This window comes from Tachyglossus aculeatus, chromosome 11, assembly GCF_015852505.1.
Source record: "Tachyglossus aculeatus isolate mTacAcu1 chromosome 11, mTacAcu1.pri, whole genome shotgun sequence".
Taxonomy (NCBI): domain Eukaryota; kingdom Metazoa; phylum Chordata; class Mammalia; order Monotremata; family Tachyglossidae; genus Tachyglossus; species Tachyglossus aculeatus.
The window spans coordinates 30,445,140-30,461,909 of NC_052076.1; the positions used below are offsets into that span (position 1 = coordinate 30,445,140).

General features: G+C 53.0%; 1 protein-coding gene across 6 annotated transcripts in view; it reads left to right on the forward strand.

Annotated features, from left to right (window-relative positions):
• Positions 1–10,770, forward strand: part of NCAM1 (neural cell adhesion molecule 1) — a 285,836-nt gene extending 275,066 nt beyond the window's left edge. For 5 of the 6 annotated variants that reach the window (XM_038754573.1, XM_038754574.1, XM_038754575.1 and 2 more), the window contains 3 exons: positions 4,021–4,228; positions 4,807–4,923; positions 9,586–10,770. In XM_038754573.1, coding sequence (XP_038610501.1) covers positions 4,021–4,228; positions 4,807–4,923; positions 9,586–9,706 — 446 coding nt within the window. In that variant the 3' untranslated portion in view covers positions 9,707–10,770. Of the gene's footprint in view, positions 1–4,020; positions 4,229–4,806; positions 4,924–7,643; positions 7,760–9,585 lie in introns of all 6 variants that reach the window. The other variant, XM_038754572.1, reaches the window with a different exon arrangement.
• The last annotated feature ends 6,000 nt before the right edge of the window (positions 10,771–16,770 follow it).

Here is a 16,770-nt window from a genome sequence, read left to right on the forward strand (position 1 = left end):
CAGTGCTTGACACATAGTAAGCGCTTCCCAAATATCATAATTAATATTGTTATTATTAATAATAATATGATTATTAAATAGGGAAGAGAACAGGTATTGAATCTGCATTCTGTAGCTGTGGAAACAGGCCCAGGGAAGTGAAGTGACCTGCCTAAGGTCACAAAGTCAACAAAGGGCTGCCAAGTTCAATCAGTCAGTGGTGTGTGTTTGCTTACCATGTGCAGATCACTGCACTAAGCAGTTGGGAGAGTGCGTAGTTGCAAGAGGTTCAACCTTGGAACTAGGGAGACCTCTCGGCCTTACTGAACCATTGTGTCTCTGTTGCAGAGATGGTGTTGACACTGCAAAGATCAACAGCCGCATAGTGCTGTGGCCAGCAGTCCATTTTCTGGATTGCAAGCCCGCTTTGTGGTCAGAGGTGCAGTCTTGCCTGCAGACCCAATCAAACAATCATATTTATGGAGCGCTTACTATGTGCAGAGCACAGTGCTAAGCGCTTGGGAGAGTAATAATAATAATAATGATGGTATTTGTTAAATACTTCTGTGTGCCAGGCACTGTGCTAAGTATTGGTGTGGATACAAGCAAATTGAGTTGGACGCAGTCCCTGTCCCCTGTGGGGCTCACAGTCTCAATCCCCATTGTACAGATGAGGAAACTGAGGCACAGAGAAGTGAAGTGACTTGCCCAAGGTCACACAGCAGATAAATGTTGGAGCCAGGATTAGAACCCATTACCTTCTGACTCCCAGGCCCATGCTATATGTACTACACCTCCGTATAACGTTCCCTGTCCACAAGGAGCTTACAGTTTAGAGAGCCACTCCAAGCTGCGTAGCACATGACTCATTGAATGGAGCAGAAAACAGAACTTCTAGCTCCCCCTCCCCTTACCCCCACCCAAATACCCATAAAATAGCTTTGTCCTTGTTCTCAGGAGTGCACGAACCCCTCGAGGCCCCCAGGCAGACCTTCTGGGTGGGAGAGAAAATTGTTTCCAGCGCTCGTTGCCATCCCGGCCATTGGGCCAATGCCAGGGTGGAAGGGCCTTGAGAGCTGACAGGTTTTTCAGACCAAACCGAGTGAAAACCATCTGCCTCAGGGGGATGTTGAAAACCCTGGGGGTCTGGCCCAAACTGCATCCATCTGATCTGTCCTTGAGCCTCCTGGGTTGGCAGGAGAAGGGAGAGGGAATTGGGTATGGGCCATTGGCTGGGACTGACTCCCCCCAGGCCATTCCTGCCTCAGGGGTGCCCCCCTACAATGCCCCCAGATCTGAATGGGGGCCTGTCAGGCCGATGAGGCCCAAGGTAGGTGGGAGTGTCCGAGGTAGCAGTAAGGTTGCTAAGGCAGTGGTGCAGGCACTGCTCATTTGAAGTTCCCCAGCACCTATGCAGTCCAGAATGCCACCGGCCCATTGGCCAGGTACTGGGGCCTGCCATCTCCTGTTCTTTGTAAGTTGGGCACAGCTAAAAATAACAATAATAATAATAATAATAATAATTGTGGTGTTTGTTAAGCACTTACTATGTGCCAGGCACTTTACTAAGCCCTGTGGTGGCAATCAGGTTGGACACAGTCCCTGTCTCACATGAGGCTCAAAGTCTCAATTCCCATTTTACAGATGAGGGAACTGAGGCATAGAGAAGTGAAGCGACTTTCCTAAGGTCCCCAGTAGACGGCATTAGAACTCTGGGCTCTATCCACTGTGCCATTTGTTAAGCAAGGTAATGCTTAGGAATGGCAAGGCTGGTGATAAAGAGAACAAGCTGCCCAAATCCGGAGTGCTTTCACCTACCCAAAAGATCAGTGGGAGGGCTTTCTAGCAGTGGTCTTTGGACCGGGTCACAAAAGAATAGACTGTAAGTTTGTTGCGGGCAGGCAGGGAATGTCTGTTAATATTGTTATAGTGTACTCTCCTAAGCACTTAGTACAGTGCTCTGCACAAAGTAAGCACTCGAGAAATGCCATTCTTTGATTAATTAAATGGAGTGGAATAGCATGATTATTTAGGGATAAGATTAGGAAAGCCAAAGTTTATTTAATGGTATTTGTTAAGCACTTACTCTGCTTGTTGTGGACAGGGAATGTGTCTGTTTATTGTTATATTGTACACTCCCAGGTGCTTAGTATGGTGCTTTGCACACAGTAAGTGCTCAGTAAATATGATTGAATGAATGAATACCTGCCAGAAACTGTAGTTAGCACTAAGGTAGATACAAGATAAATAGGTTGGGTACAGTCCCTGCTCCACATTGGGACTCATAGTTTTTAATCCACATTTTCTTGAGGTAACTGAGGGATGGAGAAGTGAAGTGATTTGCTCAAGGACATAGCAGGCAAGTGGCAGATCTGGGATTAGAACCCAGACCCATGTTTTCTCCACTATACTATGCTGCTTCTCTTCTCAGAGTTAGAAGAGAGATGCAGCTGAGCAAGACAGGAGGTCTGGAGAAGCATTGCCCTAACCCCCTGACTTCAGAGGACCGGAAGGGGAAGCCAGGCCCTCCTGGGGAAGGTTGGAATGCCAAAGTGGAGTAGGGGAGAACGGGAATAGCAGGTGGTGAACCGGGCTGTCCTGAGAACAGCAAGGCCTGGTGACCCACAGCCAGGGGATGGTGGACCTTGGGGGGTCATTACAAGGCCACTGGCTGGCATGGTGGAAAGTGTGTGTTGTAGGTGGAAGGCCCTGAGGGCTGGAAAGGGGCGAAGGCTGGGTTTGCTGTTAGGGGAAAGGATGACTCTTAAAGAGACTCTCTGAAACTGGTAAACCTTCTGAGCCTGCTGCCAGTATCAGCCCAGGAGACTTCTGGGAGAAGAGGAAATTCAAAGGAGAGGAAGGGCAGGACCTCTGTCGGTGATGGAGTCCTCCCTCTCTGTTACTGCCCCCGACCACCCCCAGACTCTTGGTCTGGCGCTGCCTGTAACTGAAGCCTCCCCCTGGCTGGCTCATTCCCGGCCGGAATCCTGGGGTGCCCAGCTTCTGCTCCGGTCAGCCCTGGCCATCCAAGATAGAGATGGTAGCAAGCCCAGAGAGGGAGATGGGGCTCGGGCTGGCTCTGCTGTCCCAGGCCCAACTGGAGAGTGGGATAGGGAGTGCACAGTGAGTGAGAGAGAGAGAGAGAGAGAGGGTGTGTGAGCACGTGTGTGTGTGTGTGTGTATGCGTGCGCGCACACGAGCATGGCGGCTTTCCGTGGAGTTAGCTGGCGGTGAGTATTTACAACCCCTGCTGGGACCAGGGCGATGCCCAACCCCCAACCTTAGCCAGCCTGCTGGATCCCCTCCAGGTCTCCAAAGGAGCAGCAGGTGGGGGCCAAAGCCAGGAGTGCCCTAGCCCCGGCCCCTTTTCAGGGAGAGCGACCCACAGAATAAGGCCCCAGCCGGGCCTTGCTGGGGACTCTGGCCTGACACCGCTGGGACAACCGACCTGCCATCCATGGGCAATGCTCGCTGGAGACCAGTAGAGTGGGGGGTCGGGGTGGCCAGGGTGGGCTCTGCCGCTGTTGGCTGACAGAAGAGTCTTGGCCTCTCCAGAACCACAAATTTGAGACACCCTCTCAGTCCCCTCCCAAAGCATCTAGATGATTCAGGGAAGTGTCATAGGTGGGTGGTCAGGGGCTGGGGTCAGACGTTGTTTTGCAGGGGGGCTCTCGGGCCAGGGTAAGGCCTAGGGGGTGGTGCAGCCTGGAGTTTTAACTCCTGCTTTCCATTCGCCCCTGTACTTACCTCATCTCCTCAGGACTTGATGTCTCCTCCAAGGAATGGGTTGGCTGTTCCTGCCAGGACTGGGGGAGATAGGTTTGAGCCTTCTCTGAGGAATGAAACCCCAGAGGATGCTGGTGAGGGGGAGGCCAGTGTAGCTGCCCCCACACTTTAGGACTGCTTCTTGGGCAGGAGCCATGGGACCTAGGGCCAGGGAGAGCCTGTTCCCTTCTCTTCTAACCACCAGCTGTTCTCTCTCCCCTTCCCTTCCCTTCTTCCCTGCTTCCTCTACTCCATCTACCCGATTGACCTCTGAAGCTGGCACCAGCCCCACCTCCAGCCTGGGCACCGGTGCTATAGTGGGTATCCTGGTGATTATCTTTGTCCTGCTGCTGGTGGCCGTGGACATCACCTGCTACTTCCTGAACAAGTGTGGCCTGTTCATGTGCATCGCCGTCAACCTGTGTGGGAAGGCCGGCCCCGGGGCCAAGGGCAAGGACATGGAGGAGGGCAAAGCCGCATTCTCGTAAGTAGGCCCCTGCCCCAGCGGCAGAGGGCAAGACCCAGCAGTCAGTGTTAGTTTTTTTTAATGGCACTTGTTAAGCACTTACTAGGTTCCGGACACTGTATTAAGCTTTGGCATAGATACAAGATTAGGCACAGTGCCTGTCCCACATGGGACTCACAGTCTTAATCCCCATTTTGCAGATGAGGTAACTGAGGCCCAGAGAAGTGAAGTCACTTTCCCAAGGTCCCACAGTAGGCAAGTAGTGGAGCCGGGATTAGAACCCAGGTCCTTCTGACTCCCAGGCCCGTGCTCTGACCACTAGGCCATGCTGCTTAAATTAAAAATTAAATTACAGGTAGGGAAAGCAACAGAGCCTCTCACAGGGCTGACTCCTGTAACCTTGGTGAGATCTGATGATCCATGCCAGCCCTCAGCTCTGCTGTCTGTATTGGCCAGGCAAGATGAGGGTGTGGAACCAGGGCTGGGGACCAGAAGGAGCTGATTCCTCAGCCCTGAGAGGACTCCACAGTCCTGGGGGAGTCTGTTCCCCACGAACCAAGAGCGGCCCAAGCCCCAGCTTGCTCCCCTCTCCACAGGAAAGATGAATCAAAGGAGCCTATCGTGGAGGTACGCACGGAGGAGGAGCGGACCCCCAACCACGACGGTGGGAAACATACGGAGCCCAATGAGACCACGCCACTGACGGAGCCAGAGTACGTGGGGATTCTGGGGGGTAGCGGGGTTAGTGCACAGGGGCCGGGCTGCCTATTGACAAAGCCAGACCTGCCCCGGACAGAGCCAGAGTGTAGAGGGGCCAGGCATCCCACTGACAGAACCAAAATGTGGGGGGCTTGGGACATAGGAGAGTAGGTCACAGGGACTGGGCATGCAGTTGGCAAAGCCAGAGTTTGGAGGGGGAGAAGCGTTGGGGGCCGAGCCTGCCGTTGATAGAGCGGGAGTATGGCGGTCAAGGGGGCCTGGCATAACATTGGCAGCAGAACACCTTGTCTTCCCTTCCCACCCAACCCAAGGCCATTTAAACCTCTGCAGCTTAGACCCTTGGTCAAGGAGCCCAGGGGTCCAAGACTCTGATCCCTGATTCTGGCTGCAGGATTGGCTGTTCCTGGGGCTTGGGTCGGAGTGGGGGGGTCTCTGGGAGGGGGCCTCAAGGGCAGGGTCTGACCCAGGGGGGTTAACCAGGGCCTTTGGGGGGCAGGGTTAGAACCCTGGTGTCCTCACTGTCCCTCTCCCCAGGACACACTGGGCTGGGTGACAGCAGTTAACAGAGGCCCTAGGGGAGTAGGCTATCTGGGGCTCGTGTCTGAATTTCTGACTGCTTTTATTATTATTGTTGTTATTATTATTATTATTACTTTCATTATTACTGTAATTATTGAATGGTATTTAAGTGCTTACGGTGTGCCAGGCACTGTACTAAGCACTGGGGTAGTCACAAGCTAATCAGATTGGATACAGTCCACTTCCCGTGTGGGGCTCAGTCTTAATCGCCATTTTACAAATGAGGTAACTGAGACCCAGAGAAGTGAAATCACCTGCCCAAGATCACGCAACAGACAAGTGCCTTGCATTGCTTGTCTCCTGGGTCATTTCTCAAATTGTTTCCAGTTGCTTCCGAGACCGTTTCCTGGATCATTTCCCGGGTTGTTTCCAGACTTTTCCTGGGTCGTTTCAGGGGTCATTTCCTGGGTGGGCTGTGGGAGCTAGGTTGAGTCAGGAGTCACAGAGACAGCCCTCAGACCCTTGTAGGACGCACCCAGGCAGAGCCCCACACCAGGCTCTGAGGCCCTCCTAAAGTGCCAAGTCGGTCTCCAACCCTCAGGCCCGAAGAGGAACCTGGACAGCCCCGGTCAATCTAGGGCCATACCAGGGAGGCCATACTTTCCACTTTGAGCACAGGGCAAACTTGGGGGGCAGAGCGTTGAGGGGGCGGGTCTTGGACAGGACCAAGGAGGAAGAGCAGGGAAGGAGGACAAAGGAAGGGAAGAGGGAGGAAGAGGAAAGTGTCCTCACTGGATTCTCCTCCTTTATCAATAACCAATCAGAGATGTTTATTGATCACTTCCTTTGTGCAAGACACTGTACTAAGCCCTCAGAAAAGTACTGTACAGTCGGTAGACATGATTTCTGCCTTCCAGGAGCTTATGGTCTAATGGGGGAGATAAACATTAAGATTAATTGCAGATATAGGAGGCACAGAAGGATATGCACGCAAGTGCTGTGGGCTGGGCGTCCTGAAAGCTTAGGGGAGAGGCCCTGGGCAGGGAAAATCGAGGGGAGAGGGCCAGAGCATAGTCTGGGAAGGCTTCCTGGAGGAGATGTGATGTTAGGAGAGCTTTGAAGATGAAGAAAGCGGTGGTTTGTCCTCAGAACAGGATGGGACCTTCTTCTCCTCCAGATCTTCTCTGGTCCAGTTCCCCTCCCCCCATCTATCCCAGTCCACTTCACCCTGTCCATTCTGCCTAGGGAGCCTGGGGGCGGGGGGCCCACCGGGTGGAAGGGGAGTGGGGTTGCAGAGCCACTGGGGCACATGCCCCATGGTGTCCCGGGCCAGCTGTGGCCTCCGCCGATATAAACCAGCTCTGCTGCTGTGGGGGGAGGAAGAAGTGGGCAGCGGGCTATGGGCAGCGGGATTTCCTCCTCAGGTGAAGGTGGCAGAGATGAACCCCTCGGACCTAGCCCCAGGGCAGACCAGACAAGCAGCAACTGCTGCACCCTGTTAAAAGTGGCAGTATTTGTTAAGTGCTTACTATGTGCCAAGCACTGTACTAAATGCTGGGGTAGATAGAAGATCATCAGGACAGTCCCTGTCCCACATCGGGCTCTCAGTCTCAGTGAGAGGGAGAACAGATATTGAATCCCCAGTTCACAGATGAGGAAACTGAAGCCCAGACAAGTGGAGTGACTGGCCCAAGGTCACCCAGCGAAGTGGCGGGGCCGGGATTAGAACCCTGGTCCTCTAACTCCCAGGCCCAGGCTCTTTCCAGAAGGCCATGCTACCTCCCTCCCCTTCCTCCTCTCTACCTTCTCCTCCCCTCACTGCCAGGGGCCAGACAGTGGAGCTGCCATCTTGGTTCGTCCTTCTCCAGGTTCTCCTGCTCCAAAGCCTGGGGTTGGACTGAGGGAAGAAAGAACCCTAGGGGCTGGGATGGGAGCTAACTGTCCCTCCTTCTGCCTTGTATCTGTCTCTCCATCGTCTCCTTGGTTTTCCACCCTGTCCAGAAACTGCTGCTTTCTCAGCTTTGTGTGGGTACTGTGTGTTGGTGTGTGCATGCGTGTGCGGGTCAAAGCTCCTTGGCCGCCTGTTCCTACCAGTCCGTCTATCTGTCTATCTGTCTCCGTCCTCTCCTGCCGCTCTGTTGTCCGGTGCCGGCTTCAATGTCTCTTTCTCTTCTACTTCCTGTCCCCCCAACAGGCTGCCAGCCGACCCCGCAGCCGCTGGCGAAGACATGCTACCTTCTGTCACCACCGTGACCACTAACTCTGACACTATCACCGAAACCTTTGCCACTGCTCAGAACAGCCCCACCAGTGAGACCACCACCCTCACCTCCAGCACTGCCCCCCCAGCTGTGGCCCTCCCCGACTCTAACTCAGTGCCGCCCGCCCACGCCACCCCGGCCAAGGGCCCCACAGCCCCGGCCCCTTCGCTGCCTCCTGCCTCTGTCCCCAAGGTGGCCCCCCTGGTGGACCTCAGCGACCCCCCGGCCTCGCCGCCGCCCCCCTCTGGCAATCCGCCCTCGGGCGTGCCAGCCCCCCCAGGGGCCGTCCTCAGCCCCGGCGCCCCGGCCAGCCCGGCGGAGACCCCCAAGGCTCCCACGGGGAGCCAGCCGGTCCCGGCCACCTCCTCCGAGCCCTCGCAGGCCAAACCAGAGCCGGCCGGCCCCAAAGGCCCGGACCCCGGGGCTGCCCCCGCGAAGAGCCCGGCTGGCGCCCCCGCGAGTCTCCCCAGCCCGAAGAACGAGGCTGCCTCGGCCAGCGCCGCACCCCCCCCCCCAGGGCGAGGACTTTAAAATGGACGAAGGCACCTTCAAGACCCCAGACATTGACCTTGCAAAGGATGTTTTTGCGGCCCTGGGCACTGCCGCTCCGGCCCCTGGGGCGAGCGGGCCCGTCCCCGGGCCTGCCGCTTCCCCCGCAGACAGCTCTGTGTCGCCTGCACCAGCAAAGACCGAGTATGGCCTCTTCCTTCTGCTGCCGGTGGTGTTCTGTGTCGTGCCTTAGTGCTGTGCTGTGCTCTCCTCGTTGGATGTGCCTTGAACTAGTCTTGGGGTTTGCCTAGCCTACCCGTGGGGCTCCTAGCCAGCTTAGGGAGGGCCTGGGGGCTGGGCAGAGGGGTAGAGGGTGTCTCCCGGCTCAGTTCCTGGGGCCTGAGTGAGGCGTGGTTGGATCCTGCCCAGGGTTGGGGGAGGGGAGACTCTGGAGGAAGCCCACAGCCACTCAGCTGAGGCCTGGAGGAGGGAGTGGTCAGGATTGTGACAGGCAGGGATGCCCGGAGCCAGGACTACCAGATCCCACCAGAAACCCAAGTGATGAGAATGAGGTCTTGGGGTCACCCTTTCCTGCCCATTCCTCCTACTCCCATCTGCCCAGTTAGAATGGGGAGGGGAAGGTCAGAGGCAGCATCCAGGGGTGGGTGCTGGGGCTGGGCTGGGGCCTGGGCTGCCACTGGGGTGATACTGAGGGTGAGCCACTGCTACCACCGAGAAGTTCAGCTCTGTCTTGCTCAAGTTCTAGTGCCAGGACCCCAGGAGCCTCGAAATTAAGAGCGCCCCCCCCCACCCCCCACCCCCAACCCACAAACAGCTGGGGAGGTCCAAGCCCCCATCCCAGTCCCACTGCAGAGGTTGCCAGCCCCCAACCCTTCTTGCCCCCCACGTACAGACACAGGGAGGAATCGGCTATGTCATTTTCAGTTGCTCTTTCTGTCCCCTCTGCTCCTCAGGTCTGCACTTCAGCTGCCTTCCTGCTGCTAGCCCAACCCACCCTCCCTTCAAAGTCTCCTCATGGCTGGGCCGAGGCGGGTGGGGGAGGAAGGCGCTAGCGGCCTTTCCGCTGGATGTCCAGGGCTCCCAGGAATTTGGTAGGGCTTGGTGCCGGGGGCTGGTGTTTCTGCAGGCACCTACAGCTGGGGGCTGAGAGTCAAGCATCCTGAAAGCTTTAGGCAGCTGAAACCTTTCTGTGAAACCCAACAGCAATATGCCCGGCCCCCTCCCCCTCATTCCAGAGCTGGGAGTCAGGGAGCAGCAGGAAAACTGGGTGCAGGAGGGCAGATGAGGCAGGACTCGGGGCTGGGCTGTGGGGTGGGGCTGGGCCCGAGATCTCTGAACTGTCCGCCTCTGTGCCTCTTCCTGCAGGAAAGCCCCTGTAGAAGCCAAGTCGGAGGGCCAGGAGGCCGAAAATCCGCCAGCCCCCGCAGAAGTCAAGACGGTCCCCAGTGAAGCCACACAAACAAATGCAAATGAGAGCAAAGCATGATGGCAGATGGGGACGAGCAGCAATCAGATCAAATGACGGAACAACTTCACCGAGCATCTCCCCACCGTCTACGCTCACATGCACGCATACAAACACACACATACACACGCGCATGCGCGCACACAGACACACACACACACACACACACACATTGCTCTAGTGTCTCTTGCCTTTTTTTTTTTCCCCCCAAAACAAAAGCAGACAGACCAGCCAGCCATGGGAGTTCTTTTTGTATGTCTGTAGAAAGGGTCCATCTGTGATACACTTGCTTTGAAGAAAACTAAAACGGAAAGGGTCAGCACCCACCCAAATTTAGGACACTCTGTTCCCCAAGACCATTTGGTTAAGAAATAAAAAAAAGAAAACAAAACCAAAATTAGCCAGTGAGAGGGAGGTAGGGTGCTCTGGGACAAAGCTGGGTGGAAGGGTCAGCAGATCGGGCCCACCCACAACCAACTTCCCCGGATTTGCACAGACCAGAGTCCGAGAAATACAAACTAGCCACTGAGTGAACAAAGTCCACACTTTATTTTTATACTTTTCAGTCAAGTTTGAACTATGTAAAGTCTCATAGATAAGTTATAATTTCTGTTCACTCTGTCATTTGTCCAGTATGCAAAGCGTGTCACCCTTTCTAGCTGAGTTCAGTTCCCACGTAGCCTCCTGTTGTTGGAGGGCACGGATGACAAACTGAGGCTTTGGTGGCGGCCGAGGGGTGGGGGTAGAGATTTGAATTTGCAGGACCTGGAGTGTTTTTTTCCCCCCAATTTAGCTCGTTTTTTTTTCCTTTCTTTGTCAACATCAGTTTCCGGTGTTCCTGGGCTGACTGTCCAGCTCCCTGTCACCCCAGAGAGCAAGCGGGTCAGCCTCAGGGGAGGAGGGAGTTGGGAGTCGGGATCCCGGCCTGCTCCCTGGTCCAGGGAGGTTTTTCCGGTGTGGACATTTCTGGGGAATGCTCCCCTCCTGATTTTTTATTTTTTCATTTTTTTTTTTATCCTTCTGATTTGGGGAGGCAAGCAAGGCTCAGTCCTGGCTGAGCCCCCCTCCTCCCCTCACCGCCACCCCCCCCCTCCCCCCCCGGGCACTCCTGGGCCCTGCTGACCGAAATGAGGTGTGGTTCTGTGGACCCAGGCGAACCACCCACGTTTGACTCAACCCTTTCTTCCTTTTCAAAAAGACATGGGAAAGTAGACCCCCAAAGCTTTTCCTGACCCAGAAATCTCAATCGTAGCAGAAGAGTGTGTGTTTTGGGGAACTGGTGTCTCTTTTTTTTTTGGCAGTCTGTAGGGTAAAGTGGCACAGTGACCACTTCTGTGTAAAGTCACAACACAACTCTCCTGGATGATGGGGCTGGGGGGGGGCGGGGGGACCGAGTGGGGAAAGCAGCAACTCAAAGTGGGGGTGGGGAAGTGGGGGGAGGGGAGGGCGGCGGGAAAGAGCAACCTTTTGTATAGAAAGTTTTCCTTTTTTTCCTCATTCTACTTTAGAAATGCAAGCTTGTGCACTGTGGATGCGTGACTATTTTAGTGTGAAACGTGTTTTTTGTCATAGTATTGAAATAAAACTTCAACATAGTTGGGTTGTGGAAGGTGTAGCAAATTAGTTCAGAAAATTATTCGGGAACAAGATAGCTCTATAAGAGGACCAGAAAGCCTTTTGGTGAAGAAAAGTACAGTAACAATAGCTCAGCAGACTAAGGAAAGGGAAGAAATTCTGGCATGCAGTCCTGCCTGGTGGGAAAGAGCAGGGAAGGAAAGCGCCGTCTGGGCTTGGTTGCCCAGGCCCCGCTAGGCAGGGAGGACCTGGGGGCGAGGGCATCCAGGTTGATCGTGGCAGTGGCTGGTCTGGTCACTTTTGATTAGTGGAGATCACACAGGTTGGGTAGATGGAGCCACCTGGGCCCCCCCCGGCCGCTCGCCTCTGCCCCACGTGCCCAGCTGGGCACGGTCCACCAGGAAAGGCTGACCCCACCTGCCTTACAGGCCACAGAAACCAGAAACGTGGCCACCTATGGCATGTGAAGGCCAGGCGGGGCATCCGACCGGGAGCCTCCCCGGACCGCAGCCCCCAACCCGGCCCATGTGGACATGCTGCATCCCATCCATCCCCACCCCTGCGGTGTGTGGTTCCCCCCAACCTCGCTTCCCCAGTCTTTCTCCTGCTTCCCCTTCCGCTGGAGGAGGAGGAGGGAAAACCAGCCGAGTCATTTTGCTTTTGGTGTTCTGCCCTTCCGGAAACGCGGTAGTTCAATCTTCGTTTATTCTTCTGAATCCTTGGAAAAGAGGGGCCTGGCTCCGACCCAGTTCCAACAAGAATGTTCATGTGTGTACGTGCCCTACTTATGTACTCGTACTCGTGCCCGTCCTGCTGTGGTCCCTCCCACCCAGAGCCCCTCGCCACCCGTCGCTGAGGGGGTGAGGGGGGTGAGCCGACCTTCCTTCTTTCTTCTGGAGCCTTCCCACCCTTCCACATCCCAGACTTTGGCTCTAGGCTGTTCAGATAGCGGTTGTCAGGCCCTCCATTAACGCATCCCTGTCCAGCGTTCCGGCACCTGGGGCCTTCTCTCTTGTTAGGAAACTTTTTACCAAGCGAATCATCGAAACCGCCCTTCTCCATTCTCGCCGGTGTAAATACTGAGTACTAACGGAGAATTTTGACTTTGCATTCTGTCAGAATACTTGTGTTCAATAAAAATTAAAAAAAAAAATCCCACTGTCTTCTTTTGGGTTCTTTGTTTCCGAGTCAGTGTCTTGGCAGACTGGGAGAGTGGAGAAGCAGGCGGAGGGAGTCATTTGTGTGATTTCATGCCTGGAAGTCCCTCAATCAATCAATTAATCAGTGGTATTTATTGAGTTTTTCCTAGGTGGAGAGCACTGTACTAAGAGCTTGGGAGAGTACAATACAACAGTTAGCAGACATATTTCCTGTCCCCCTTCATGTCCCACAGTCCTCCGCTCTCCCCATCTTCAAAGCCCTTCTGAAAGCCCATCTCCTCCAGGAGGCCTTCCCAGATTAATCTCACCCTATTTTCCCTCAAATATCATTCCAGCACTTCCCTACTACATAAGCACTTAATTCCTTTCAAGACCCCTGAAGCACTTTGGGCCTATCTTGTCCAAACACTTGTTATAGCTGTCATTCCTGTACTTATTCACCTTTCCTTCTTCCTCCCAACTGTAACTTATTTTTGGTCTGTCTCCTCCAGTAGATATCTCCTTAAGGGTGGGTAGCTCTATTGTACTCTCCCAAGTGTTTTGTCCAGGGCTCCACAAACAGTAGATTCCTGGAAGCTCCCTGAGGGCAGGGATATTACACAATCTACCAACTGGATTGTGCTTTCTCAAGCGTTTAGTACAGTGCTCTGCACACAGTAAGTGCTCAGTAAATTCTCCTGATTGGTTGTTCTCCTACAGGAGTCCGGCTTGACTTCCACCCAGTTCTGGACCCTGACTCCCCTGTTTCCCCGTACTGCTGGGGAAAAGGGGGTTTTCTACTACACTGGTGTGTTGACATTTCCAGCTGCGCTGCCCTTCAAAGCCTTAATAATAATAATAATAATAATAATGGCATTTATTAAGTGCTTACTATGTGCAAAGCACTGTTCCAAGCACTGGGGAGGTTACAAGGTGATCAGGTTGTCCCACGGGGGGCTCATAGTCTTAATCCCCATTTTACAGATGAGGTAACTGAGGCACAGAGAAGTTAAGTGATGCCCAAAATCACACATCTGACAATTGGTGGAGCTGGCATTTGAACCCATGACCTCTGACTCCAAAGCCTGTGCTCTTTCCACTGAGCCACACTGCTTCTCTTATTGAAGGCACATCTCCTCCAAGAGGCCTTCCCTAAATTCTCTTTTCTGTTTTTTCAGCTCCCTTCTGTCACCCTGCCTTGCTATAGTAATTATAGTGATAATAATAATAATTGTGTTAAGCACTTACTATGTGGCAGGAACTGTACTAAACGTTGGGGTAAATACAAGGTAATCATGTTGGTCACAGTCCCTGCCCCACATGGGGCTCACAATCTTAATCCCCATTTTACAGATGAGGGGACCGAGGAACTTGTCTTTATGCATTCCCCCATCTCCAGCACTTGTGTACATACCTGTAACATATTAATGTCTGTCTCCCCCTCTAATAACAATAATAGTGGTATTTTTTTAAGCGATTACTATTTGCAAAGGACTCTTCTAAGCGCTGGGGTAGATACAGGGTAATCAGGTTGTCCCATATGGGGCTCACACTTTTAAATCCCCATTTTACAGATGAGGTAACTAGGCACAGAGAAGTTAAGTGACTTGCCCAAGGTCACAGAGCAGACGAATGGCAGAGCTGGAATTAGAACCCATGTCCTCTGACTCCCAAGCCCTTTCTTTTTCCACTAAGCCATGCTGTTTCTCTAGACTATAAGCTCATTGTGGGAAGGGAATGCACCTATTATATTGCTATATTGTACTCTCCCAAGTGCTTGGTACCGTTCTCTGCAAACAATGCTCAATAATTCAATTGACTGAGTGACAGCCCCTAACTCAGCACCCATGGCCCCTAACTCGACCCAAAATATGTCCCTTCTGGCTGGGTCAGGTCAGAAGTGAGTTTGTGGGCAGGGGGCTGGAGGGGTGGTGGGAAACCTAGGTCCACTGTGTGACCGAAACGGTTTAGAGTTCAGCCTGGTGGTCGGATTCTCCCCCGCTAGACTGAAAGTTCTTGTGGGCAGAGAACATGTCTACCAACTCTGCTGTATTATAGTCTCCCAAGGGCTTAGTATAGTGCTCTGCAGGCAGTAGCACTCAATAAATACCACTGATTAATTAATTGGTGATCCTCTGTGCCCTGAAGAAGCCAGGGTTTCAGGGGAGCAGCTGTTGGTGGGGGTGACTGAGTTAGCCTCTCTGGAGCTGAGTGCTGGGAGCCAGGAAGATGGGATAAGAATGTGAAGGGGTGGAAAAGAGACATAGACAAAGCACCATGGCCTAGTGGAAAAAGCACAGGCCTGGGAGTGAGAGGACCTGGTTTCTAAACCCAGCTCTGCCACTTGCTTGCTGTGTGACAAGGGCAAGTCACTTAACTTCTCTGTGCCTCAGTTTCCTCAACTGTAAAAATGGGGATTCAGTACTTTCTCTCCTTCCTGTTCAGAATGTGAGCCTCATGTGGGACGGGCTGGGTCTGACCCAATTAACTTATATCTACCCCGTGCCTAGAACAGTGTTGACACACAGTAAAGGCTTAACAAATACCCTTTAAAATAAAAACAGGGAATCATCCAGGTCTAACAATTCCTCAGTAGAGCCTGGCCAGTTGGTGGGAGCTGGGGGCCTTCTCAGGCCTAGAGCCGAAGGGGGGCAGGGTGGATATGGCCCTGGAGCCGATTGGGTTCCCCACACCCCAACCTGTCCAAAATGCCTCTCTGTTGCCCCTCTACCCTTTCCCAGGGTTAGCATGGAGACCTCAAGACCTCACAGGCCTGGGAAGAGAAGCCGCATGGCATAGTGGCCAGAGCACAGGCCTGGGAATCAGAAAGTCATGGGTTCTAATCCCGGCTCTGCCATATGTCTGCTGTGTGGCCTTGGGCAAGTCACTTCACTTCTCTGTGCCTCAGTTACCTCATCTGTAAAATAGGGATTGACTGTGAGTCCCGTGCGGCATTAGTACAATCAATCAATCAATCAATCAATCATATTTATTGAGCGCTTACTGTGTGCAGAGCACTGTAGTAAGCGCTTGGGAAGTACAAGATGGCAACATATAGAGACAGTCCCTACCCAACAGTGGGCTCACAGTCTAAAAGGGGGAGACAGAGAACAAAACCAAACATACCAACAAAATAAAATAAATAGAATAGATATGTACAAGTAAAATAAATAAATAGAGTAATAAATATCATCATCGTCATCAATCGTATTTATTGAGCGCTTACTGTGTGCAGAGCACTGTACTAAGCGCTTGGGAAGTACAAGTTGGCAACATATAGAGACAGTCCCTACCCAACAGTGGGTTCTGTACAGGCATATATACATATGTACAGGTGCTGTGGGGAAGGGAAGGAGGTAAGATGGGGGGATGGAGAGGGGGGCGAGGGGGAGAGGAAGGAAGGGGCTCAGTCTGGGAAGGCCTCCTACAGTGTTTTTGAAACAGTAAGCGCTCAGTAAATATGATTGAATAAATTGAATGAATGTGGGACAGGGACTGGGTCCAACCTGATTTGCTTCAGCGTTTAGAACAGTGCTTAGCACGTAGTAAGAGCTAAACAAATGGCATTATCATCACCATAACAGAGGTCTGGGAGGGAGCAGAACCGGGGATCATTGTGTGGGCTGCGCGCGCCCCCGTGTGGCCAGAAGGGGAGGGCCACCCCAGCTCCGCCCTTTGCCAGCTCCTGGCCCGGGGAGAAGAGATTCTCGGTTGGGGTCGAGTCTGACCGGCCACTACACTGCCCCCTCACCCTGGGACCCCCTCAAGCCTAGTCGGCGGGTGGTCTGGAGCAGTCTATCCTGTCTGGGGGTCGATCTGTTGGTTCTGATTGAACTGAGAAGCAAAGTGGCCTAATGGTTAAAAGCTGAGGGTTTAGGAGTCACAGGACCTGGGTTTTCAATCCTGGCTCCACCACTTGTCTGCTGTGTGACCTTGAACAAGTCACTTCACTTCTCTGTGCCTCAGTTTCTCATCTGTAAAATAGGGATTAAGACTGAGAGCTCCATGTGGGGACATGGACTGTGCATCACCTGATTCACTTGTAACTAATCTCTTAGTTACTTCTCCCTCCGGCTGCCCTACCCCCTTCCCCTCTCCACAGCACTTGTATATATTTGTACATAATTATTACTCTATTTTATTTAAACCTATTTATAAGTCTATTTATTTTATTAATGATGTGTATATAGCTATAATTCTATTTATTCGGATGGTATTGACACCTGTCTACTTGTTTTGTTTTGTTGTCTGTTTTCCCTTTCTAGACTGTGAGCCCGTTGTTGGGTAGGGACCACCTCTATATGTTGCTGATTTGTACTTCCCAAGCATTTAGTACAGTGCTCTGCACACAGTAAGTGCTCAACAAATACG